This window comes from Asterias rubens, chromosome 5 (assembly GCF_902459465.1).
Source record: "Asterias rubens chromosome 5, eAstRub1.3, whole genome shotgun sequence".
NCBI classification, from domain to species: Eukaryota; Metazoa; Echinodermata; class Asteroidea; order Forcipulatida; family Asteriidae; genus Asterias; species Asterias rubens.
This window is the reverse complement of record NC_047066.1, coordinates 4,184,093-4,211,039: the sequence shown is the minus strand read 5'-3', so window position 1 is coordinate 4,211,039 and position 26,947 is coordinate 4,184,093. Positions and strand designations below refer to the sequence as shown.

Below are 26,947 nucleotides of genomic sequence, written 5' to 3'. Positions count from 1 at the left end.
AAAAAAAGTCTAGACGTCACTTTCGTGCCCGAATATTTCATTCTGCCGCGACCAGGATTCGAACCTGGGTTATTGCGACCACAACGCAATGTCCTAACCACTAGACGATCACGGCACGCTACGTGACAACTTGAAAACATTGCTGTGGTTAAAATGAATTATATCAACGTATCTCAGTATCGGCGCATGGTAAATAAAGGTTGTTAAACAAACATTCATAATCATACAACAATCAAAGTGACTATTGTTTCTTTGTGAAATGATGCATGTATAAGAATTTGTTTTATGTTTTCCATTTACAAATAATAATAAAAATAAAATAAATAAAGAAATATAAGAAATCACATAACAAAAAATAAAACTTTACAGAAATAAAAAAAAAATTGAAAAAAAATTACATCAATCAATCAACAATCAAACGGTAGTTAGCAAGTTTTAGAAACGATGATTACACCTTTGGTCTAAACCTTTTCGAAATTTATCAACAAGTATTACTTCAATTGTGTCTTATAAAGTTGGCAAAAATTGCCTTTTCAACATCATGTTTAACTTGTATGTTTTTTATTTTACTCGGTTGGGAATGTTTGGAACTTTTTGTATGAGTATTTTTAACTTAATTTATTGACAATTGAACTTATATATTTATAATTTTTTGAACATTTATCACAGACTTGTAAATGTTTTACACACTTAAAATCCGTGTCATTGGTCGGCGGGAACACAGGCATCAGACTTTATTTTACCGGCCGTCATGGCCATACTCGTATTATTTTAATATTTTTTGCTGAATTAAATCACTTTCAGTCGGAGCGCATACACCTAAAATGTTTTCTTCTTTTAAATTTCTAGACGGGCAAAACATATTTTCGTAAAAAAAAAATAATAGTCTAACAATAACAAATTAGTTCGACAGTAACAATTTGTTGGCTTTGGGTGATTGGGTCACTGCACGTTGTTGGTGGACTTTGTGGTCCCGTCAGGGGCACGAATTAAATCAAACTGTGTATTCATCATGCAAAACAGAACTACTGTGACTATAAACCCTATATGAAGAAAACAACTCGCAGCCACTTTCGTGCACGAATGTTTCAATTCTGCCGCGACCAGGATTCGAACCTGGGTTATTGCGACCACAACGCAATGTCCTAACCACTAGACGACCACGGCACGCTTTGTGACTGACTTAATTTGAGTGTTTGGATGCGACTCTGTTATGTCTATAGTTGGCTAACATTGCCTGAAAAAAAAACTTTTATAAAACAAATTTGGGGAAATGTTTGAAAATTTTTGTAAATGTTATGACTATGTATAATGTCGAATATGCACCGCTAAATATGTTTTCTTCAATATGTCTAGACGAAAAAATGTTTTCGTAAACAAAAAATTGTTTATTGTTTAGCAAACTAATTATTTAGGACAACAGAAATTGACAAAATATGTTGGTTCGGTTGATTTGGTCCACACGTTTGAATTATGCGGAACTCGTAGACAGTAAAGAAGAAGTCAAAATGAGTAAAACTTAAAGCTTTCATGGGATAAATACATGCAAAAAATAAATACTTCAACCATCGAAAAAAGAAAAAAAAAATGTGCCGTCACTTTCGTGCCCGAATTTTTCATTCTGCCGTGACCAGGATTCGAACCTGGGTTATTGCGACCACAACGCAATGTCCTAACCACTAGACGATCACGGCACGCTACGTGACAACTTGACTCATCCAGGAAATTGTAACAATATATAGATAAAAACAACAAATGCAAATTTACGTAAGATATAAATACACCAAACTCTGGTGATGTCAGTTCTAAAAATGTTAATGTAAGGAACTCATATAAGTTTTTACAATAATACTGAACGTTCTTGTTATTTTTTTTTTTACGAGATAGAGAGCGATTACTGTTGGAAGAGTCTATTATTCATAGCAGGTAAAATAGGTTTTAAGGAGGGGCCTAATTTATGAGTTTTATCTTTTTAAACAATCGTAGTGCATTTAATTGTAAACAGAATGTTTGTCACTAGTTTATTTAAATTTTATAAAACGATGTTGAGAGTTGATAATGTATGAAACAATGTATCTAATCTTATTTCTTTTGACCCATTAAGAATATTTCACTCAACCTGCTCCATGGTTTAATCGACAAGCCGCATGAGGGACCTGGTGCCTTGCGTATCGTTGTATGATATGTGAATGGTCGGTCACTAGGTACCACCCAGAATGCGATGATTGCGTGCATACAGTACACACAAAAAACATGCCCAAAGATTGTACACAACACGAGAAACAAAAGTGAAAATGAACTTAAATGCACAAAAATAGCTTGTTTTGAGATGTGGCTGATGTAGTTCTCATCTGGAAAGCTTGACGGCTGCCCTTGCGAACTGACAATGTCGGAAAATTGGGAGGTTAGTGAAAAACATGATAACGGATTTTTGTGAAAATACTAATAAGACTGAGACCTGAGTAAGTAATAAGACTCAAGTCAGATCAATTGTCAGCAGAGGGCGCTCGTGTGTAGCCTTGTTAACTTTTTCTCATCTCCTCTCCATTATATTGTCTCAAAATTCACATGAACTCTCCTCCTAATAAGTCTCTTGTTGTAGGGCTATTATGGCTCTCGGCTTCCTGGCTTTCTTGGGAAAACTTGCCGTATCCTGCCAAAAATATTCACTCATTTTTTTTACAAAAAGGAATATCTAATTTTTGAGTGAAGAATTAAAAGCATAATAAGAATAAGATTAAAAGGAAAAGTTTCCGTATGGCGCCACTATTTTTCAATAGTATCTAATTTACCTCAATGAGATATCCCTTTTTGTAAAAATAATAAGTGGCATTTAACGATGAGACCGACGATGGATCCGTAACAACAGTGTCCAATTTACTGCATGAATGATGAAGGAATGAATGAATGAACGAACGAACGAACGAACGAATGAAAGAATAAATGAACGATGAACGAATGCATACAATTTTAACTCTGTGCATGTAACTTACCTGACTCCACATGTACGGGTGCTATAACAATAACATTTAAGCTATTTAATTTTACATCAAATGGTTAATGAGGTTTAAATAAATTTAATTCCAATATATTCCAAGTTTTTTCTTACAACAATTACAATATGTTGACAAAAATTTTGCTTACAAAATCCCAAGAGGGTTTTCTATTTTATTTTGTAAAATGCTTTGACAATTGGAATGTTAAAGACACTGGACACCTTTGGTAATTGTCAAAGACCCGTCTTCTCACTTGGTGTATGACCTGTGAAAATTTGAACTCAATTGTTCGTCAAAGTCGTGAGATACTAATGGAAGAAAAAATACCCATGTCACACGAAGTTGTGTGCTTTCTGATGCTTGATTTGGGGACCTCAAAATCTAAATTCTGAGGTCTTGAAATCAAATTCAAATATTTTAGTGGAAAATTACTTTCGTGAAAACTACGTTACTTCAGAGGGAATCGTTTCTCACAATGTTTTATACTATCAACAGCTATCCATTACTCGTAAGTAAGTTTTTATGCTATTATGACCAATAGTGTCCAGTGGCTTTAAAACATGCAAGCACATACAACCACATGGTGATGTGGACAGTTGGCCTATACACATCACAGGACTGGTCGTCCTACCATAGAGTAAGGACAGTCCCACAATGTTTGATAGAGCTGGTCCAAAGTCCAACCTAATGTCGAATACAATAAACAATGGTGGCAGCCTATCGGAACAAGAATTCCAGTACCAATTGTCCCTCTTTGTAACACATTTTTTTGCAGGTACCAAATCACCTAAAATCCTGAAAAATTTGGCAGGCTCCTTGTCGGATTTTGCTAGTATTTTTTTCATACGATTCCCTATGGGTGCCATGAACACACAGGGCTTAAAGCCAGTGGACACTTTCGGTAAACAGTATTGTCCAAGGCCCACACTTCGTGTATCACAACTTCTATGTATATAAAATAACAAACCTAAGAAAATTTAGGCTCAATCGGTCATCGGAGTCGGGAGAAAATAACGGGAAAACCCACTCTTGTTTTCGCACGTTTCGCCGTGTCATGACATGTGTTTACTATAACTCTGTAATTCTTGATGTCGAGAATTGATAATTGTTTGAATGTTTTCTCAAAAAGTAAAGCATTTCATGGAATAATATTTCAAGAGAAGTCTTTTACTATTACCTTCTGTAAACCCTGTAAGTTATTTGTAAATCTGTGAACTTTTTTTTCTTCTTCTCTGTTTCGAAAGTGTATTTATAATGGCTTTAATTTTTTAGGGTGTCGTATCTCAAAAAAAAATTGAGGAATAGGATTCTAAAATGTGTGTGTGTGTTCATGGCACCCAGGATTGTTTTAAAGGCAGTGGACACTATTGGTAATTACTCAAAATAATTATCGGCATAATAATAATAATAATAATAATAATATGGATTTATAATGCGCACTTTTCCAGAAAACCGATCAAGGCGCCTACACAAAATGAAAACATTATACAATAGAAAATGAAGAATAAACAAAACATAATGAAACCCAATGAAAGTCTAAGTGAACAAGTGTGTTTTCAGTTCCCTCTTGAAGTTGTTGAGTGATGTTGTTTGGCGAAGTGAGACTGGGAGCTTATTCCAAAGGGCAGGAGCAGCTTTAGCGAAAGCACGGTCTCCGTAACGAATTGTTCTAGACCTTGGCTCTACCAGCAAGTGAGACCCAGCAGACCGTAGAGAACGACTGCTGTGCTTAGTGAAGATGAGTTCACAAAGATACTGTGGGGCTTGTCCATGCAGAACTTTGAACACAAGGAGGCAGATTTTGAAGGTGATCCTCTTTGCGATGGGGAGCCAATGTAGGCGTCTTGGGACTGGCGAAATGTGATCGTATTTTCTGGCTTGGACAACAACTCGAGCGGCATTATTGTGAACACGTTGGAGACGAGAAGTAGATGTAGCTGGAAGCCCAACCAAGAGCGCGTTGCAACAATCCAAGCGGGAGGAGACCAGAGCATGGATGACTTTCTCAGCTGTATCCAGAGACAAATATTTGCGAATTTTGGCTATGTTACGAAGATGGAAGTTAGCGCTTTTGCACACGCTTGAGATGTGTGATTCCATGTTGAACAGCTTGTCGTATACAACTCCCAGATTGCGTGCACTTTTGGAGGCGGACAGATCGTGGTTGTTGATTGAGAACTGTTGGGAAGTAAACTTTGCATGGTCGTGTCGCGATCCCAAAACAAGAACTTGTGTCTTTTCCGCGTTCAGTCGCAGGAAATTACGACTCATCCACGATTGAATATGGCTGACACATTCGTGCATCTGCTTGAGTGACACAGTTTTCGAGAAAGAAGTAATTTTCAACGAATTTGATTTCGAGACCTCGAGTTTAGAATTTGAGGTTTCGAAATCAAGCAACTTCGTGTGACGAGGTTTTTTGTTTTATTTCACTCATATCTCGCAACTTCGACGACCAAGTGAGCTCAAATCTTCACAGGTTTGTTATATTATGCATAATGTTTAGATACACCAAGAGAGAATGGTCTTTGAAAATTATCAATAGTGTCCGCTAGGCCTGTGCGAAATATTCGACTATCCGGTTAATGGCGAATAGGTTTTCCTATCCGTAACCGCGAATGCCTTTTTTTTCTTAACCAGATATCCGCAATGGGCGCGAATACCTATTTACAAACCGGATAGTTCTGTAATTACAACCGAGTAACCAGATATTCTTTAATATCCGAATATCCGCGGACATCAGGCGACAACTGATAGGAATGTTTTGTCTGAATCCTTATGAAACTTCTATTAAGACAGCATAAAACAGCACTAATTAAGTATTTAACTATGCTCACCTCCGTGAAGAGTTAAAACAATGACATTTCTGACGTAATTTTCCTTCACGTAGAGTCAATAACGATCAAAAGAAAAAGCAAATTGCCATCTTTAAATTAGATCGGGTCATTTTTATGAATGAACCGAGTGACACCGTCTAAAACTAATATCAATCCGCCCATAAAATCTCACAAACGAACAGCGGCAAAAAAAAATATTTTTTAATTTTTTTTACAATTTTTTGTTTTAATAGCGCCCTCTAGCGGCGAAAAAAACTATTCGAATATCCGGTTAATTTCGGATAGTTGGCCAGCGGTATCCGAATAACAAAATTTCACTATTCGCCCAGCACTAGTGTCCGCTGTCTTTAAGAGTGGTTCAAGGAATAGAACTGAGAATGCAATAGAGGAGCACTTTAGTTTTACTAGATCTATGTCCAATCCTACTGCCACTTTTTCATTCATTTGACAAAAAATAGCACCTACATACATGGATTCGAACACTAGAATTTTGAGGCTGGTCATATATATATACACGCAAATTTGGAGGTTAGACTCGATTAGCACTCTGGAGTCTTAACCAGAAAATCTTTTGGTGTAAAAATTTAAGTACTGACTAGCCTGTGACTACTTCTATATTATAGCCTAATTATAGCCTAATATTATAGCCTAATTTCTAAACAACAATGCCCATCATAAGTTTGTATTAATAGAGCACTACCTCCATGGTTGAAGTATGGGAACAATTGGAGAGGGGACACACCCTCTTCCACATCATGCATGATGTAAATGGGGGAGGCAATGGGAACAGTTTTTAGAAGTTTTTATACAGTGCCTTATCTACAAGCATCTCAAATGGCTTATTAAATGGGTATTTTTATAGACAGGTTTTTGAAGTTTTTGAATTGTGAGACCCATTTATGTAAAGGCTTACAAAGTGCTGCGGCACATTAAGCAGCCACTGCCAGAAATAGGCCTTACCGGTGCAAACCCCTAAACTTAGTTTTTATCTTGCAAATTGTATTTTTTTTTTTCAACCTTGTTGAGCAGCTGTTTTCATTTAATAAATGCACACATAGGCCCTACATGGTGAACCTTGAAAATATGATAAAAAATGTACATGTTGTGCTCTGCTGTCATGGGGGGGGGGGGGGAGAGGGGGTGCTTTTCCTCTTAACAGTAAATTTCAAAGGGTTCAAAGTGTGCTCTAATAATAGAATACTGGGTGCAATCGTGCCTGGTCCTTGCTCTATGGTGCAATGCTCTCAGGAGCTGATAATGTTAAATACTGGGTGCAATCGTGCCTGGTCCTTGCTCTATGGTGCAATGCTCTCAGGAGCTGATAATGTTAAATACTGGGTGCAATCGTGCCTGGTCCTTGCTCTATGGTGCAATGCTCTCAGGAGCTGATAATGTTAAATACTGGGTGCAATCGTGCCTGGTCCTTGCTCTATGGTGCAATGCTCTCAGGAGCTGATAATGTTAAATACTGGGTGCAATCGTGCCTGGTCCTTGCTCTATGGTGCAATGCTCTCAGGAGCTGATAATGTTAAATACTGGGTGCAATCGTGCCTGGTCCTTGCTCTATGGTGCAATGCTCTCAGGAGCTGATAATGTTAAATACTGGGTGCAATCGTGCCTGGTCCTTGCTCTATGGTGCAATGCTCTCAGGAGCTGATAATGTTAAATACTGGGTGCAATCGTGCCTGGTCCTTGCTCTATGGTGCAATGCTCTCAGGAGCTGATAATGTTAAACTCTGTGATCAACGGTTTGTATGAGTACATGTAGTACTGGTCCTTTCTCTAATGGCAGTTAGCTACTCCCATCCATGCATAGCGCAGGGATTCATGAACTACAAATGATATGCAAAGTACATTCAATTTACTAAACCAACCCACACTGTGGAGTTCCCAATCAATATCACACAGTGTGGCTCAATCATCCAAAGGCACTTCACACTAGTATTAAATAGAGAACAATGTAAATAGGCCTTCTCCCAGCCTGCCCACATTAATTATGCATTAGTTATGTTAGGATGACTGCCCTGGCTCTCTAATAGTGTATTTGTACACCCAGCATACAGAATGTTTGGATGAGTAACAGGTTGGACGTAGTGAGAGCATCTGGTGAAGCACTGCTTTAGTAAAGCTGAAAAGCTGGTAAAAGCTCTCTGCAATATTTATTCTGCTACACCCGGGCTTGTGCAGCTTTGTTTCGATCTACTCTATGATAATTGTTTGGATATATTGGAGTATTTCCATGGATTCCTGGGATTTTTGTATTACATGTTCAACAATTGACCTTTTTCTCCACGTTGGAAAACTAAGTGCTCCTATCATTCAACCTGAAGTTTTAGAGGTTTGAATTAAAAGAATTGATCGTCTCTGCATGCAGTACGTACACTTGGCACCCACGCAAGGCTTACTACTGAACCAGTGCTGAGACCTGCTCTTGACACCTGCACAATACCTGGACTATCACCGTTGGATAAGTTGTGGTTTCTGTGGATACTTGTTGCAGGAATTCGCTGACTGACACCAGTAAAGCTTTGGTGATACTTTGCACTATTTGGACTTTCCTTACTTTCATCACTGGTCAACTGGACATTGTGTGGTTTGAGTGCAGGGAACGATATCGTCCAGCCTGTTTTGTGTAGCAACACATTTTGACTGAACTTATTTTGTGCACACTGAATGCTGATTCAAATCGTGATTTTTGAGTAGCAACTGATACATTTTGGATCTGTCTTTTCTTTCATTTACTGGTGGTCAACTGCTCATTATGGTACAGCGAACGATAATATTCTGCAATTTGGTGTAGCAACAAATTTAGACTGACACCAAGTTGTGCATACTGAATGCCAATATTGACTAGCATGTACTGTACGTGATTTTTTGAGTAGCAACCGATACATTTTGGATCTGTCTTTTCTTTCATCACTGGTGGTCAACTGGTCATTGTGGTGCAGGGAACGATATCGACCAACAGTTTTGTGTAGTGCTCAACAAATTTAGACTGACCTTATTTGTGCGCACTGAATGCCAATATTGACTAGCAAATCGTGATTTTGCTCTGCTATACAAGAAAAATCGTTCCCCGGAGTGTGTGGCCGAGTCTGTGTACATAAAACAACCTACTCACCGGGACATGTACACCAAGGTGTTAATTTCGATTCCCTGCAATTTTCTACAAGTCGATCGATCATCACAAAACTATTTTGCAGCTTGCCTGACTTCTGATACTTTGTCACCATAATGGTTCAGTATTGGAATTGTTTTTAGCAATCTACATACATCTTCCCCAGTGCCTTATTTCAGCAAAAATTAGGAGACGAACATTGATCTGTTTTAATAGACCCTTTTGCTAGAGAAAGAAAACGAATTCTAGAGACGGAAAAATGTCTTACCAGGATGGAGTGGCTGAGGAAGTGATTGATATGGATAGTTTGGCATCGGCTTCTTCCGGAACATATAAGGTTCTCCAATTTATTTATTTTATTTTCAATTTTGAATTTTTGCATTCTTTCAACAATATCATATGTTTTGGTGTTCTTGGTGGCAGTTACTTCTTTTAATAGTAGCATAGTAGTAGTTTGTATTTAGGAAAAAAATACTCTTGACCTTTGGCTTGAGGCCGCCAATGCAAAAGTTCAACCAATGAAAATCTTGGCCCTTGATAGTTCTTGCTTTGAATTCAGTGGGACATCGGTTTCTTCCGAAACATACAATGTTCTCAGATTTTCTTTTATTTATTTCAAATCTTGAATTTTTGCATTCTCTTAATAATTTGTTTCTTTATTTTTCTTGGTGGCAGTTACTTCTAAATACATAGTAGCATAGAGGTAGTTTGTTGTTGGAAGCAAACTGTAGACCCTTAGCTTGCAGAGGCCCCATTGCAAAGTTCACTTTGAACACAGTAAGGGCTTCGGTTTCTCCCGGAACTTACAAGGTTCTCAGATTTGCTTTATTTCTCTGTTAAATTTTGAGTTTTTGCATTCTCTCAACAATATATCATATTATGTTGTGCTTTTCTTGGTGGCAGTTACTTTTCAATAGTAGCATTAGAAAGAATGTTTTGGGAAAACTAAAAGACCCATTGCTGGGGCCGCCCTGGCAAAATTCAACCACTGAAAATCTCAGTCATTCAGGCCTTGCTCTTTAAAGCCATTGGACCCTTTCGGTTCAGAAAAAAAAAAAAAAGTTCACAGATTTACAAATAACTTACAGGGTTTACAGAAGGCAATGGTGAAAGACTTCTCTTGAAATATTATTCCATGAAATGCTTTACTTTTTGAGAAAACAGCAAAACAATATAAATTCTCGTTAACGAGAATTACGGATTTATTTGAAACACATGTCATGAAACGCGCGGAAACAAGGGTGGGTTTTTCCGTTGTTTTCTCCCGACTCCGATGACCAATTGAGCCTAAATTTTGTTATTTGATATAGAAGTTGTGGTACACAAAGTGTGGGCCTTGGACAACACTGTTTACCGAAAGGGTCCAATGGCTTTAAGGGACACAGCACTTTTCCTCTGGTAAGGGGCACTCCTATGGGAAAATGTAAGTTTGTATTGGAACCTTGCAAAGGGCACCGCAGCAAAAGCAAAGGGCACCACGGCAATTGCTGTGTGTGTCATGGGTTATTTCAAGAGCGAGTAGGCCAAGGTTTCAAGAAAAAAAAAACACCCTTGTTGCAAAGAATTGTGTGCTTTCAGATGCCCGAGAAAGGCTTCATCAGGTTCAAATGATTTGGTGAAAAAATTACCTCTTTCTCTAAAACTACATTACTTCAAAAGGGGTCGTTTCTGAACCAATTTGTTATAGTATCAACAGCTCTCCAGTGCTCTTTACCAAGTAGGTTTTTCTGGTCCTTAATAATTACCAAAGTTATACTATACACTCCCTTCGCTCTCCTTGTCCATTATGGTCCATTAGGACAGACACTGTAAACTATAAAGAGAATACCATTTATTAAAAAAGTGTTGTTGCATGTATTCCATACACTAACAAAGCCCAATTGTTTACTTGGGTCGCTATTTTTTTAATAAACCTGTCTCATAATGACAGCTCTTTTGTTGGAATAATTATTGATGAATATACAGGGCCAAATTGTCATCATCATTGACTAGAGCGCCTTGAAGCAAAAAATATTGCTGAACAATTTTCTATCTAGGTAAAGCAAAAATTTACAGATGTTACTTGTGATACAGAATTTTTTACTGGTATTTTTGTTGTGATGAGCTAGTTTTTGTGCTTATATTTTAAAGCCATTGGACACTTTCGTTAAACAATATTGTCCAAGGCTCACACTTCGTGTACCACAACTTATATATAAAACAACAAACCTGTAAAAATTTAGGCTCAATCGTTCATCGGAGTCGGGAGAAAATAACAGGAAAACCCACCCTTGTTTCCCCGCGTTTCGCAGTATACAAATATATTTTTTAGATTCTCAAGGTCAGGTTTCTAATCACCTCTAACACAAACCTTGTCCATAAAATGAACTGTTTTAGAGATAATTGACCTTAAAGATTGCTAATTACTACCTAATTTAAATATGCAAATTAGGTCACTTCTGGCTTGAAACTCTTGTCCGATTTTGGATACTCCAACATAGCACCAAGACTCTGGAACTCACTTCCGGATTACCTCAGACAAATACACAACATCACTCTCTTCCAGCAGAAACTCAAAACACACTTATTCTTGCTTGCTTTCCAACATCTTGACAAAACTTGACCGGCGCCTTTGAATGTTTCTCCTTTTCAGTAAAGTGCGCCTTATAAATGCTGTAGTTTATTATTATTATTATTATGTCACCAATAACCACCCAATAAACAATAATCAACAATAAAACAAACTTTTGCAATTAGTGTGACTCAATAAATTGCGTGGTTTTCCTTTTACCTCATCGACAAACACGGTCGGCCATCTATGGGAGTCAAATTTTTGACTCCCATAAATGGCCGACCGTGTTAGTTCGCAAAGTAAAAGGAAAACCACGCAATTTCGAGGCAAAAATGTATGGATCATTGTATTCTACTTTTAAAACATCTTTCTAACAATGCATTTTATAACAAACGGTTACAAACGCTTTTCAAAGACCAACTCGACCGATCCAAGGCAACATGTTCCTTTAAAGGCAGTGGACACTATTGATAATTGTCAAAGACCAGTCTTCTTACTTGGTGTATCTCAACATATGCACGAAATAACAAACCTGTGCAAATTTTACCTCAATTGGTCGACCAATTTGCGAGATAATAATGGAAGAAAAAACCCCCTTGTCACACGAAGTTGTGTGCTTTCAGATGTATTAGTTTCAAGACCTCAAAATCTAAATGAGGTCTCGAAATCGAAGTTTTTATGCTTAAATGATTATTATGAGTAATTACCAATAGTGTCCACTGCCTTTAAATGAATACTTTTGCTAAAACAACATGTGGTGTGTTGGCTTTCGTTCTAATCCCTGTTATTTTTGTATTGCAGCCATTGATTGAAGAGTCACAGGAGAATTACAGCACCCAGGCCAGGAAAGAATCCGAGTACAATGCTCCCGCCTCGGGAAAAATGTGGTAAGCTCAGACTTTCTGTTTCTAAATTCAATTCTTTCTTTGCACACCATGACTTCTGTTGCACTGGATCCAGTTTTTATCACAAGTGACACAAAATGTACATGATCACATGAGGAGTGATCCTAAAGTTAAAGACAGTGGACACTATTGGTTATTGTCAAAGACTAGCCTTCACAGTTGGTGTATCTCAACATATGCATAAAATAACAAACCTGTGAAAATTTGAGCTCAATCGGTCGTCGAATTTGCGAGATAATAATGAAAGAAAAAAAACCTTGTGTCACGAAGTTGTGTGCTTTCTGATGCTTGATTTCGAGACCTCAAATTCTAAACTTGAGGTCTCGAAATCAAATGCATGCAAAAATTACTTCTTTCTCAAAATCTACGTCACTTCAGAGGGAGCTGTTTCTCAGAATGTTTTTTACTATCAACCTCTCCCCATTACTCGTAATAAAGAAAGGTTTTATGATGATAATTATTTAGAGTAGTTACCAATAGTGTCCACTGCCTTTAAGAGTAATCATCATTAAAAAAAAAAGTCTCATTACTTCTACTAAGCTTACCAGCATATGATAGAAAATTATAAGCATAATAATTAGTGTACTCAAAAATAATAATAATTAAACTTAAATTGCACCCTTTTCCGGACAATGCTGTTCAAAGGCGCTTGACAACAAAAATGTCTGTCTGATATTCTTTCAAGATCAAAAGGGAGAAACAGCTTTTTTAAATTTATTTCTTTGTTATTCACTAGAAGGCCTGTTATTAAACCCTCATTTGCAACAAAGACTTTTTTCTAAATGCCAGAAAAACTTGTCAGAGCTGTTGTCACCAACAATTTTAAGCCATGAAACGTAATATTAAATCGGAAAGGAGGATTGGTGAATGCAATATCAGAACATGAATTTATGGGGGAAATTTTTGGTTACAATAACTGACCCCAATGGAATCCTCCACTTTTACCAAATGTAAACTTTCTCTCGGCGTTAGTTGCTGGTTCGCTGAAGGGTGTCATAACAACACCTAGTACCCCAGCAAAAGAATCTGAAAAGGAAATCAAACTTGATTTTAATTTTTAATTCCAGGCCTGATACTTCTCGGAGGCAACGGAAACGATTGCCTCGGGGCACCCTGGTCATTACCCTGGTGCTCTTGAAATGCTCCAATAGAAGGGTGTCATCACCCAACTGCGTATACCCCTAGTATCCCAGTAAAAGAATATGAAGAGGAAATCAAACTTGATTTTAATCTTTAATTCCAGGCCTAATACTTCTCGGAGGCAACGGAAGCGATTGCCTCTGTGCACCCTGGTCATTACCCTGGTTCTCTTGAAATGCTCCAACAGAAGGGTGTCATCACCCAACTGCGTATACCCCTAGTATCCCAGTAAAAGAATATGAAGAGGAAATCAACTTGATTTTAATCTTTAATTCCAGGCCTGATACTTCTTGGAGGCAACGGACGCGATTGCCTCTGTGCCCCCTAGTCATTACCTTGGTGCCCTTGAAATGCTCCACTAGATATTTACAATTTCCTCATAGGGTGCCCTTCACCAAGGCGAAAATGCCTTGCCTTGGTGCCCTTGTCCTTTCAAAAACGAAACTTACAGGCCTGTATTATTAGTTTCTTCATCTGAATTCTTCACCTTCATTAGTTTTTGTTCAAACCTTTTCCTTTTTGCCAAATTCCCATTTTCTCTCGCAGGTGGTGGCAGCATCCGGAGATCAGGCAGAATTGGAGAGCTGTGCTGGGATCAGTTGTTATGCTTGTTGTGGGCATTTGTAAGTAGAAGAAACGAATGTTTTATTACTCAGTTTTCAGTGGGTTAAACTAGGAGGTCGGTGGCCAATGACCTATCAGCCGGTGCAGCAAGAACTCAAGGTGGCAATCGAAAACAATAAATTCAATGGATAAAAAAAAGGTGTATACAAAGATGTGCTGGTGATGATGTAAAAAGATACTTATAATTTATAGACTTCTTAGACTTGGTGGTGGACGCATCTCCCTGATGGCTGGAAGAGCTGCCGACTTAAATGTTTCCATCAATGGAGCATTCACTGCTGGAGCAGGAAGTCGGTTCCAGATACGGATTGCTCTAGGGTAGTATGAGTATCCTCAAATTACTTTTATGGCATGTCGTAACGGAGCTGTTAAGAGCAACTAGAGTAGACTCAAGCTCTGGCGTCTCAGATTAGCAGAGTGTGGGTTCGAATCCCCAGCCATGACACTTGTGTCCTTAAAGGCAGTGGACACTATTGGTAATTACTCAAAATAGTTATTAGCATGAAACCTTTCTTGGTGACGAGTAATGGGGAGAGGTTGATGGTATAAAACATTGTGAGAAGCGGCTCCCTCTGAAGTGACATAGTTTTCGAGAAAGAGGTAATTTTCCACGAATTTGATTTTGAGACCTCAAGTTTAGAATTTGAGGTCTCGAAATCAACCATCTAAACGCACACAACTTTGTGTGACCAGGGTGTTTTTTCTTTCATTATTATCTCGCAAGTTCGATGACCGATTGAGCTCAAACTTTCACAGGTTTGTTGTTTCATGCATATGTTGAGATACACCAACTGTGAAGGCTAGTCTTTGACAATTACCAATAGTGTCCACTGCCTTTAAGCAAGACACTTTACCATTGCTTCGTCCTTCGGATGGGATGTAAAACAATTGGTCCTGTGTGTTGTGTAACACACGTAAAAGAACCCAGTGCACTTACCGTAAAGAGAAAGGGTTTGCCCCGTTGTTCCTGGTCTGATTTGCAGCATTATGCACCACAGCACCTTGTAAACCATCATATGGTGCTATTCAAAAGGAGTAGGTTTAATATTGGACCGTATGAAATTGTGCGCAGGTGCTGTGTGAATTTTAATGCTGTGTTTTTTTTCTCCTATCTTGCAGTGTTAATAGCTGCTGGAATAGTGTTTGAGGCAACAAAACGTGGTGAGTTGGCAATGGTTTTCAACTAAATTTGTTATACCTCGGTAACAAAGTGTGAAGTTTGATTGGTCGAGAACCAATCATGTGACGCGCAACAAAAACGCATGTTACATGGCTCGACGGGCCGGGTAAAATGAAAAGTGATGTACACCGGTGTACATCACCTTGATCATTCCCGGCATGGTCGATTTCCAGCGCTGTGTACGAAACAACCGCGGGTTTGAGGGAATTGTTTCTTGTTCGTCTGCTTATTAAACAATGAATAGTCTGTCGTAATAATGTTTGAAGATGACAACAGAACTTCGAGAAGAGGAATAACAATTTACAAAGGTATAACAAAAAAAATTGTTGAATGCTGTGACTGGGGTCCATGGGTTTTGTACACCCTCAGTGGCAAATGGCACCCTCAGCTTCGCCTCGGGTGCCATTTTCCCCCTCGGCTTCGCCTCGGGTGCCATTTTCCTCCTCGAGTGTACAAAACGCCATGGACCCCGTCACAGCATGCAACAATTGTATAGTGTGTCAGCTTAAAAAAGAAACCTATAGGAAAAAAACAAATAAACGCTTTAATTACAAGCAACTTGGGTTTGGGCTTTGAGTATAGCCCTGGCGGCCTTACACTTTTGTTTTATACTACAGGGTCCATTTCTGGGGAGGAATCTTTTCAAAGCTTCATAACTCAAATCTTACCTGCAAGAAACCACTAATTTCAACAGATTCATATTCTATGCCAGCACTGCAGTGGGTTTTGGTCGTCATATTTTCCTTACAAATGCGTAATTTTTTCGCGAAATTATGCAGCTCCGTACGTTAAAGATTGCCGTTTTTTATCATACGCAAGACGCATGATGCGCATATCTTGCGTTGCGTTTGCATGTTAACGCTTTGCAGTCAAGATACGGTGACAAAGATTTACAAACATTCGTCATGCACGTGAATGTATACGACGGCAGCAGACAACACTGAGAATACATCAAAACAGGAATTTTTTAATGTTGGGTCCTTTATAGGGCGAGGCTTTGAGCTGCATGTTCTAATGTTTATGGTCCACCAATGCAAGGAATTTCATATCTTGCAAAGATTAGATTGAAACAATCTGTTATTTTTCTTTTTCCAACAAAGGGTGGTTTAGAAAGAGGTTGACTATTTTATGTTCGGACGGGTGAGGGTTCTGGTTTGGGTTAGGAACTTACATGTGTAGAGGTGTTGGAACATAAGGCCGAGTAAAAAAAACAAAATTATGAAAAAAGGGTTATTTTAAACGATCTCAGCTAAAACAATCTGAATGTCTTGTCTGAATGTCTTGACCAAAATGTTTCGTTTATGTATTGTGTGTTTGAGCAGGAGAAAAAACAATGGGTATTTGACATTTTAAAAAGAATGGCGGCCATCTTGAAATAAAAAATAAAAAGCCCCTCCTCCTTCCTTTTTTTGAGAAACCCGGACGCTAAACATGTTTATTTTTTTACTCGGCCTAAGGGTGTAACCAGAGATAGGGTCTTTATTGTAATACATTGCTCTAGCTGTAGCCACTTCAAATCAATCAAGCAATGATTATTAATCGATGAATTTTTACATTTTTCCTTCGACAGAACATATTGCCAGTGCAATTTTTATCATCATCGGCTTCCTGTTCTTTGTGCCGGGACGTAAGTATTAAAAATAATGTCACATTTGATGGTTGTTTTTTCATTTAATGCAATTATTGGACACCCCAGAATTGGTAAGAAGAAAAAAAAGTGAAGAAAAATTTACATGGTCCAATAATTATGATGGTAGAAACACCCATTGAAATATTTCTGTCTGAAATGTCATATTTGATGAAAATAAATAAAATTTGTTTCCCGTTTGAAATTTATTGCTCAGTGAGCATTTTATTATTTTTTGTTTTTATCAATGTCATGCAAAATGTGTTGTTGTTTTTTCACTATTTTCGTGTGTCCAAGATGGCTGATCGATCTCAAACTTCTACAGGATTGTCAGTTTATGTATACGATGGCTTACATAAAGTGCTTACACTGCCAGCAACAGCAAAAATCAATTCTGTAATGTTCCTTTAAAGTACGATGTTCATGTATTATTGTTTTTGGGGGAAAACAACATTTATTGAGTGCTTTAAACGTTCTGGGTTTACAAGCTTTAACATTAAACATTGGTCCTATGAAGCTGTTTAACGGTATACGTAAATGTTGGCATGACACTGTTTTATTGTGGCTGGTAACCTGTCTAAGCTTAAAGGGAAGGTACACGTTTGGTAATTACTCAAAACAAATATTAACTTAAAAACTGACTTGGTAACGAGCATTGGAGAGCTCTTGATAGTATAAAACATTATGGGAAACGACTCTCTCTGAAGTAATGTAGTTTTTGAGAAAGAGGTAATTTCTCACTAAAATAATAAAAGACTTCTAGCTAGAAGTCTTTTATTCCTGTCTGAAAGCACACAAATTCGTCCAACAAGGGTGTTTTTTCTTTCATCATTTTCTCGCAACTTCGATGACCGATTGAGCCCAGCTTTCACTGGCTTGTTATTTTATGCATATGATGGGATACACCTAGTGAGAAGACTGGTCTTTGACAATTACCAAAGGTGTACCTTCCCTTCAAACTTGTGCCATGTCCGACAACCACTGGGACACTAGTTTGTGTTTGTGACATTTAACCTTTGGGTCGTTGGGTTAGCATATTGGTATCTTTCCTCGCTTTCCACCTCTAGAACCTAGGTTGGAACGTCGGGGGCACTACATGTATGTGGATTGGGTTTTCTGTCCCCACTTGACTGAGTGGGTTTTCCCTAGAATATTTCTGCTGGTTTTTTTCTCTCACATCTAAAGCTAAACTTTCCTTCCTTGTCTTGTCTCCATTGGGTTCTTAGACAGTAATTAAAGGAACATTACAGAGGTGGTTTCGCTGGCAAAAGGTTGCTGGCAGTGTAAGCACGTAGTTCACCATACACATAAACTGACAAACCTGTAGAGGTTTGAGATCGATCGGCCATCTGGGTCATGAGAGAATAGTGGAAAACCGATTACAAATTTTGCATTGCATTGATGCCAAAACAAGAAAATGAATAAAATGCTCATTGAGCAATAAACCCACAAACGCGAAATTAAACTATTTATTTCTCATCAAGTATGAAATTTCAGACAGAAATATTTCAAGGGATGTTTTTTACTATCATCATCATCATTAGACCGTGTTAATTTTAATTCTGTAACGTTCCTTTAAATTTCACTTTTCTGAGAGTCCTTGGCTTCATAACCAGAATTAATTAAAATAAATTGAAAGCTTTTGTAATGTAGTGTCTCATATCAAGAACTCCACTGGCTCTCGATCAAACTACAGATCGGATATAAATTGCATATTATCCCTTTCAAAGCTCTTTATGGCCTATCTCCCGTCTATGTATCTGACTTTCTACATACATGTATTCCTATTCAGCCTCTTTGTCCGCTGGCCGATCCCTGCTGACTGAAACTTCTTTTTCAACTAAGTTCTCCGCTCAAAGAGGTTTCAAAAGCATTGCACCCTCGTTATGGAATGACTTACATCTTCATATTCGCCAAGCTCACTCTATTAAGATTTTCAAGGGACTTTTTATGACTCGTTTGTTTGAATCTTTTTGTTGTAACAATTGCTTGTAGTTTATTTTGTCATTGTTTTAAGTTTTGTGTTGCGCATAGAGGCTCCTGCATTATTTGCCCTTATAAATGTCTTGTATTCGTACCATTATTGTTATTGTTATCTCTATTATCCTTCGCAGTGTACCACACCGGTTACATCTACTTTGCAGCCAAAGGCATACGAGGATTTGAGATGAACCACTTGTCAATCTTCAGTATGTCAAGATGAGGACAGCGGAGTGACCCCACGGAGAATGTGCAGTAGACCTTGCTCACAAGTCGGCCATTTTAATCCGAGGTCGTTTCTAAATAAGCAGCTGCAGCTGGATTATCATGTTAAAGACACTGGACACTATTGGTAGTTGTCAAAGACCAGTCTTCTCACTTAGTGTATCTCAATATATGCATAAAATAACAAACCTGTGAAAATTTGAGCTCGATTGGTCGCCGGAGTTGCGAGATAACTATAAAAGAAAAAAACACCCTTGAGAAAGAAGTCATTTTCCACTAAAATATTTGAATTTGATTTTGAGACCTCAGAATTAGATTTTGAGGTCCCGAAATCAAGCATCTGAAAGCACACAACTTTGTGTGAAAAGGGTGTTTTTTCTTCCTATATTATCTCCCACTTTCATCAAACAATTGAGCTAAAATTCTCACAGTTTTTTTATTTTGTGCATATGTTGAGATACACAAAGTGAGAAGACTGGTCTTTGACAATTACCAAAAGTGTCCAGTGTCTGTAAAACCCTGGGAGTGCCATGTGTTGAGTCTGGTAATGCCATGCATTTTATAAGCTGTAAGTTATTACTTGATTGTTATTTTGTTTAGTAATCAATTGTTAATTAACATTCCAGACACAATGACTGTAGTCAAGGCACTCAAAAGCTCAAAGCTGACTTCCCAAAAATATATTTTGGTCGCCATTTTCAACGTTAAGAAAGGACATTTTAAGGTCACGTGGTGTATTGTAACCAAAGTAATTTCTGGAACGGGATTTTATTTGCTTGACCAGAATCTCTTTTGCTTAAGCAAATTTGTCTGTTTTAGTTAGCACACAAATTTGCTTTCCGTTAAGTAGCACTATAAAATTGGCCCTTTGCCCTGGGGCCAAGAGACGGTTGCTGCTCAAAAATCATCATTTGATGCTCAATTACTCAGTGTGCAAAAAATAACTCAAGTCAACAAATTTTGCTGTGCAAAATTAATTTTTAAATTGTTTTCAGACATTATAAAAATGGGGCCGATTTAATTATCCCTTATTGCAAAGTCAGAAAAAAACGGATCGATGACGGTACTGCAAGGTTTTTTACATGTGTTGAAGCATATATGCTGAAATTAGTTGCAGCTGCCTATTCAAATACAGCCTGAGGCTGGATTTAGTCTGGTCCCGGTCGGGTGACGAGGATTATTATTTTTAATATGCAGGGTATGATCAGACTACAATAACAAAATAAAATAACAGTTTTTAATCATGAGTAACGAGAAAATATCAGAGCTAAACCTTTTCAAGAAAATCTACAAAGGGCCCCAGGGCTTGTAGTTTAAAACTTTTACTGAACCAGCCGTCGATTTCACAAAGAGTTAGGACTCGTCTTATCTGTTAGGGGGAGTAACACGTCCTAACTGAGGATTAATCTTAAGGTCTGCATGCTACAGTGCAGGGTTGGGACTCGTCCTAAGTCCTAAGATTATTCTTAAGTTAGGAAGAGTTTTGTGAAATCGACGGCAGGCGTTTATTTCACAAAGATAGTCCTAACCTAGGACTAGTCCCAAGAGTTATTCAAACCTAAGGCCAGTCCTAAGTGTGCGGCGGGCATTTCAGGTCATTTTCATTTTGCAAAGGGCACTTCTATTGAATAAATCTTAAAGGAACATTACAGAATCGGTTTTTGCTAACAAAACAATTGCTGGCAGTGTAAGCACTTTATGTAATCCACCTTATACATAAACTGACAAACCTGTAGAAGTTTGAGAACGATTGGCCATCTGGGTTAAAAAACAGACTACAAATTTTGCATTGCATCGATGCCAAAATAAAAATGAATAAAACACTCACTGAGCGATAAACTCCAAACGCGAAGTTAGATTATTTATTTCTCATCAAATATGACATTTCAGACAGAAATATTTCAAGGGATGTTTTCAACTATCATCATTAGACCGTGTAAGTTTTATGTAAATCTGTGATCTTCATGATTTTTGTTTCTTACCAATTCTGTAACGTTCCTTTAAGAGTCTATGGGAAACCGAGGTCATGAAACAGGGCACGAGAGGCTACCTCGGTGTAATTTCAATCCTGGGCTATAATGTGTCCATTCAAATAAAATTACAATTTCGTCTACTTAAAAAAAACAGAGATCTTCCTGTAATTGAACTTCATGAAACGCACCAGGCAATGTGTATAGATTAAAATTAAAAAAACAATAATGTAAATTAATTTTCAAGAAATATAATATATATTAAAATAAATGTGTTATTTATGTGAGATGTGAATGTTTAATTTAATAATTATGAAATAGAAACAATAGTACTATCTTTTGCCAATTGTAACTGTCGGACAATATTTTGTGATAAATTTTTGTGACTAACTAGAACGTATAAAAGAAAACAATTATGCATGTTTTAGGTATCTTCCATTTTGAAATGCAAGAGAGTTTTTTTGCATCTGTTTACATAAACACTGTGTATATTCATTGGTTTTATCCATATACACCGATTTCTAATAGCACTGTATCCTCAGTACTTTCCCGAGCTCTGTGAAAAACATCACAGGCATATTACTCGAGTGGGATACCACAGAACTCGGGAAAGTACTGAGTATACAGTGCTAAGATACATCAGTGTCTGTGGGTACAACCAAAATGATTAGTCCCTTTATCCCTGATGCAAATTTAACATCTAGTTAATTGTGCATCTAATGTATTTAATTGTATAGTTAATTAAAGCACACATCATTTGTTTCCAGATGATCAAGACATGTAAATAGAAACCAATTATGATAATAATAATTACTTTATAATTACCATATGGTGTAAAATAGGGTATCACTCAAATGATCATCTAAACGATGCATAGCCAAAACGAGAAACATGAACAATTTTTTTTTCTGTTAATAATAATAACAATAACATACAATTTATGAGGCGCACAGTATCTGGAATGGTTCCATTCAAAGGCGCCGGAAGCTAGCAAACAGACAAATTGAACAGATGAGTCTTGAGGTTGTGTTTGAATGTTGATAGATCAGGTGTGTCCCTCAGCTCGTATGGCAAGGAATTCCAGAGACACGGTGCGCAACTGGAAAAGGCACAGTCTTCGTAACTTGCCAGACGAGTTTAGGGAACATAGAGTATGTGTGATGATGATGAAGATTCCCCTTTTGTATTCATTATTTTATTTAAATAGAATACACAAATACTGGTTATGCATTCTATAAATAGAGTCCAGAATGTACAGAAATTACTATGGTACCAATATGCAAATACATGTAGCCTGACAACAGCTGCACAAAAATCACACTTTTAAAGAAGTTCTGTACAAAAACTTTGGCTTGCCCACAGGCATGACACGAATTTAATTTACAGTGTTAAATAGGGTGCGTTCGTTTAGCTTCCCTGGGTCTACCCCGCGGTGCTCACTCGGGTGTGCCCCTAACAAGAGCTAAACGAACGACCACTGACCGCTCTCGTAGTGAGGTCGTTTACCTGGGGCCAGCCCCCAAGTGACCCACTCCACAAGCAGGGCACTGGGGGCTGACCTGGGTGAGCCGCTGGAATGATGTCAAAAGCTATTCGAACGCACCGGGGCAGACCTGGGATGACCCAGGGAAGCTAAACGAATGCACCCATAAGCACTCTGTATTATGTGTAGATGATGTGACCTGTGACATCACATGTTTACAAAAGAGCCACAGAGCCTGTATTTCCTGAAAGGCACGATTTGTACACAGCTCAATGGAAGAAACCATGAAATCTTATATTTTATGGAGATTGCACTGTCTAATTCTTATCAACTTTTGATATGATGAAAGGGGGCACATCTCAAAACTTTTCCAGCTTTTACTTTCATATAGTTTTATGTAAAAATTCTGACACAAAATGTCAACTTTCCCATAGGACCAGTGTAGTATCTTGCGTGCCAGAATACTCAAAGAATGTGCAAGGTCACACTTATTGTAAACAAGGTTCACTTTATGCGTATAAATGAGTTTTTGTGTGGAGCCAATTGTTTCTGAAATGGTTCAATACATTATCCTAGCAACATGGGGCAATAATTTTTTTTAAACGGAATTTGCTTTACTGGTACAATTTTGCTTCTTAGCAAAAGATGTTTATTTTAAATTGTATTATTTCTGTTGTTCCCATTAATCAATAGCTTAACTATACAATACACCAACTAATTAATGAATAGTTGATTATTATTTGACAATTATGACTAAGCGACAGCAACTCTTTTTCAGAGTTGAAGAGAACGTTCCAATTGTTATGTTATGTTGTTTCAAACAGCTTGAATCGTTTTTTTTATTTCTGGTTAATTTATTCTTTTTTAGTTTTTTGTATTTCCGATTAAATTTTTAACATCTCTCCCAAACAGGTGCAAATAGATTAGTGTTTAATTAGTTGTGTTTTTATTTTGTAGATTGTAAAGAAACATTCCAAATGAGGGCTAATTTATGTAACTTTTGAAGGTTTAACTGGTTCAGAAGAGAATATATTATTACTGAAAAAAAACTATCCTGTTTTGTTATACAAAAAGTCATCAGGGTTTCCGCAAGTTCCTTTAAAGGAACATTACAGAATTGTTTTTCGAGTTGCTGGCAGTGTAAGCATTTAATGTAATCCACCATACATAAACTGACAAACCTGTAGAAGTTAATGATTGATCAGCCATCTGTTAAAAACAGACTACATATTTTGCATGACAACGATGCCAATAACAAAAATAAATATAACGCTCACTGAGCGATAAACTGCTATCGCGAAACTATATTTTTTATTTCTCATCAAATTATGACATGTCGGACAGATCACTATCATCATTATTGGACTGTGTATTTGAAGTTTTATGTATATCTGTGATCTTAGACAATTTTGTTTTCTTACCAATTCTGTAATGTTCCTTTAAATATTCAGCACAAGTTCCTTTACAGGAGTATACACCATGGTTATTTGGAAGAATGAGTTTATTCAAATTCTTTTGTTTTAAGTAAACACAGAGAGTTTTCGCTGGTAATGAGCAACTGGTAGCACCAACAAATTTGTGTTAATTTTAAATTAGAAACACGCACCGTTTCTCTCTGATTGTTGCCGTTAGTTTTACTGTATTGTAACAAATTCACCCCGGTATCTCGCAACTAACTAGTACCAACCTACACAGGTGTCCCCCAAGTGCAGGTGGTTTTTGATCCTTTGGCTTTTTGCATGGTCTCAAGTAAACCACGTCAAATTCTCTTATCGTCTCTCCTTGGATGACTTTGTTGTCCTTGGACCGGTAAATGACGCTTTGTCGCGTCTCCTTCCATCTTACCAATTGACCCGAGAGAAGTCTTCCAAGCTGAAATGGTGTGTCACTCATCTGTAGGGTTTCAACTGGCTCCCCCACTGGTTCGTCGTCAGCAGCGCCTTCTCCCTGCGTCCGCTGCATCATCCTCAGCATGCCCCTGGGCTTTTCGGCAGGTATTTCGGGGCTACTTCCTCCTCTTCCCACCTGGTAGGTGTTGCAGACAGTGCAATTTCTGCTGCCTCTTGTAAACCCCGGTCAATGGTTTACAGCTGTGTCTCCATGGTTTGCTCTGACACCTATCTGCACTGTAATCTCGTTCCCTGTGGTTGACGCAGTGATTTCCTGGGGATCCTGGCACACAGACGCGTCCCTGATGGCCACTGTTGTCTACTGGCAACACCTCATCAGGTGCTCTCGACAACGTTGCTGGAGCTTTTCCACCCATGCGCGTTTCTTTGTCGACTTCTCTTCGAGAGCGACATCCTCTCTGCCCCGCTTCTTCTCGCTGGCAGGGCTAGGGTAACTCCTTCACCCAGAAAGGCTTGACTTATTTCTCTTCATGCAGTGGCGGTTTGTCTCTTCGCTTTTAGATTGCCTTGCCCACTCCCTGGACTCGTAGAACTCCGCTCGAATTTGTTCCACCTCTTCTAGTGCTGCAGAATGAAATTGAGCCCTTCCGTAGGTTGTCTCTTCTGTTGTCTTGGTGATCACACCTTCCACACCAGTAGAACACTTCTGGCTCGATCGTCATATGGCGTTCCAAAATCCGCTTATGCTGGAACACATCATGGCATTTGGGACACTCCACTGTTTCTGCTTCATCCATGTCCTTCGGTACCGTCTTCTTCGATGGTGTTTCTTTCCTCATGACGTCCCTATCAAAACACACACAATGAAATCCGATCGCACTTAATAGCTGCTAACTTCAACATTAATTAAGGTGTATACGCCCCAACTCATTCACTCTCCACTCACACAACAACGCCTTAGTCGAGGGACTTCCCTGGGTTCCCCTGCCCTCTTTTTAAAGTTATAAGTAACGTTGAGGCCTACGGCGATGCCTGGGTGGATTCCTTCTCCCCTGTACAGATGGAAGAGTTTCAACTTGGTTCTCCAATTGGGCTTCTAAGGTTTCTGGGGTCCCTTGCACCGATTCCATCGGCTCTGGCAGGCACGTCTCCGAGCCTACACTCTCCTCTTGGGTCTCTTCCACCACACCTATGTCTTCCTCTTCTATCACTGGCTCTTCCTGGTGCCTTTAGACAGGTGTCACAGGTGGTTCCGTACTGTCCCAACCAACTAGCTCTCGGCCCACATCAGGCTTTAGCCGGTCAAAATGTACAACCTTCTTCTTGCCTCTTGGCTGCTTCTGAATTCTTAATGTTACTTCTGACAGCTTTTTCAGAATTAGGTAAGGCTTCGGTCTCTAGCGTTGTTTGGCTTGTCTTCTGATCGTAGTATTTCTCCTGTCACCTTGCACTTTGTTTTAAGTGCTCTCTGGTTCAAACGTGAGCAAAGCGAATACCTTCCCTCAACCGGTAGGCAGAGTCGCTTTTGACATCCTCCTTATCTGAATCAAATCTAGTCGTCAAATCTTTCTGAATAGAAAGGTTTTAAATTGATTGCCAACTTTCAACCAATATCATTCAGGTATGCATTGATAGTTTACTACCAAGTTAGTTTGAATTTGAATCCTGAAACTACATGTAATCTTTTATTTTAGGGAGGGGGGCATTCAGGTTGGCTCACTGGTTTCTTTCCCTGCCGTTTCACTTCTGTGAGCCCTCCCAGTTCAATTTCAGGACCAAAGCCTTAATTTGAGTATAGTTGTGCGGGTTTTCTTTATTTTGGGTTTTCCTCTTACATATAAAGCTGATATTTGTTCACTGCCTTCTTTACATAGGTATCTTCAAACCTAAAGGTTGCATTAATTTTCACATTTGGGGTCCCAAAAGTACCAAAAATAGTTAACAAATAATAATCATAATCATCATCATCTTCATCAAAAATAATTTTAAAATGTCTATGGTGCCTTTTGCAAGGCCCCAAAGCAAATAATTAGTGTGTACAGACTGAGAAACTACAGGCAAATCATCAGTATTCAGTGTAGGCCTAAGTAAGCAAAAGTGGGTTTTCCCATTATTTTCTCCCGACTCCGATTGAGCCTAAATTGTCACAGGTTTGTTATTTTATATATAAGTTGTAATACACGAAGTGTGGGACTTGGACAACACTGTTTACCGAAAGTGTATAATGGGTTTATTAAGTAGTCTTCTGACCTCACTAAGTCGAGTACGTGACGAAATTAGTCAGAGGCTAAACACTATTCCACTGTCAGACTGTCATTTGTTTCTTTATTGGAACCAGTGTGAAACTGTAATAAACAAGAATAAAACATACATTTAGTTATAAAGCATAATGTGAACGAAGCCTTAAAATATAAAAAAGCTGACATAGAATGGGCAAAGTCACAAAAAAGACCCTATATCC

General features: G+C 38.2%; 1 protein-coding gene and 3 non-coding genes across 5 annotated transcripts; 1 reads left to right on the top strand and 3 right to left on the bottom strand.

The window, feature by feature from the left end:
- Positions 1–43: 43 nt before the first annotated feature.
- On the bottom strand, positions 44–115 carry Trnah-gug. The gene has a single exon. It is a non-coding gene; the product is annotated as a tRNA-His (tRNA).
- Positions 116–1,095: 980 nt separating this feature from the next.
- On the bottom strand, positions 1,096–1,167 carry Trnah-gug. Its single transcript has one exon. It is a non-coding gene; the product is annotated as a tRNA-His (tRNA).
- A 455-nt stretch (positions 1,168–1,622) lies between these two features.
- Trnah-gug lies at positions 1,623–1,694 on the bottom strand. Its single transcript has one exon. It is a non-coding gene; the product is annotated as a tRNA-His (tRNA).
- Positions 1,695–2,235: 541 nt separating this feature from the next.
- LOC117289959 (transmembrane protein 134-like) lies at positions 2,236–19,338 on the top strand. Of its 2 annotated transcripts, none has more exons than XM_033771168.1 (6): positions 2,236–2,404; positions 12,304–12,389; positions 14,094–14,170; positions 15,291–15,332; positions 16,922–16,978; positions 19,093–19,338. In XM_033771168.1, exons 1-6 carry the CDS (start codon positions 2,387–2,389, stop codon positions 19,179–19,181), a joined length of 369 nt encoding a protein of 122 aa, XP_033627059.1. In that variant the 5' UTR covers positions 2,236–2,386; the 3' UTR covers positions 19,182–19,338. The 2 variants fall into 2 exon arrangements, with proteins under 2 accessions (XP_033627059.1, XP_033627058.1); XM_033771167.1 differs by lacking the exon at positions 2,236–2,404 and adding an exon at positions 7,820–9,288.
- Positions 19,339–26,947: the final 7,609 nt, after the last annotated feature.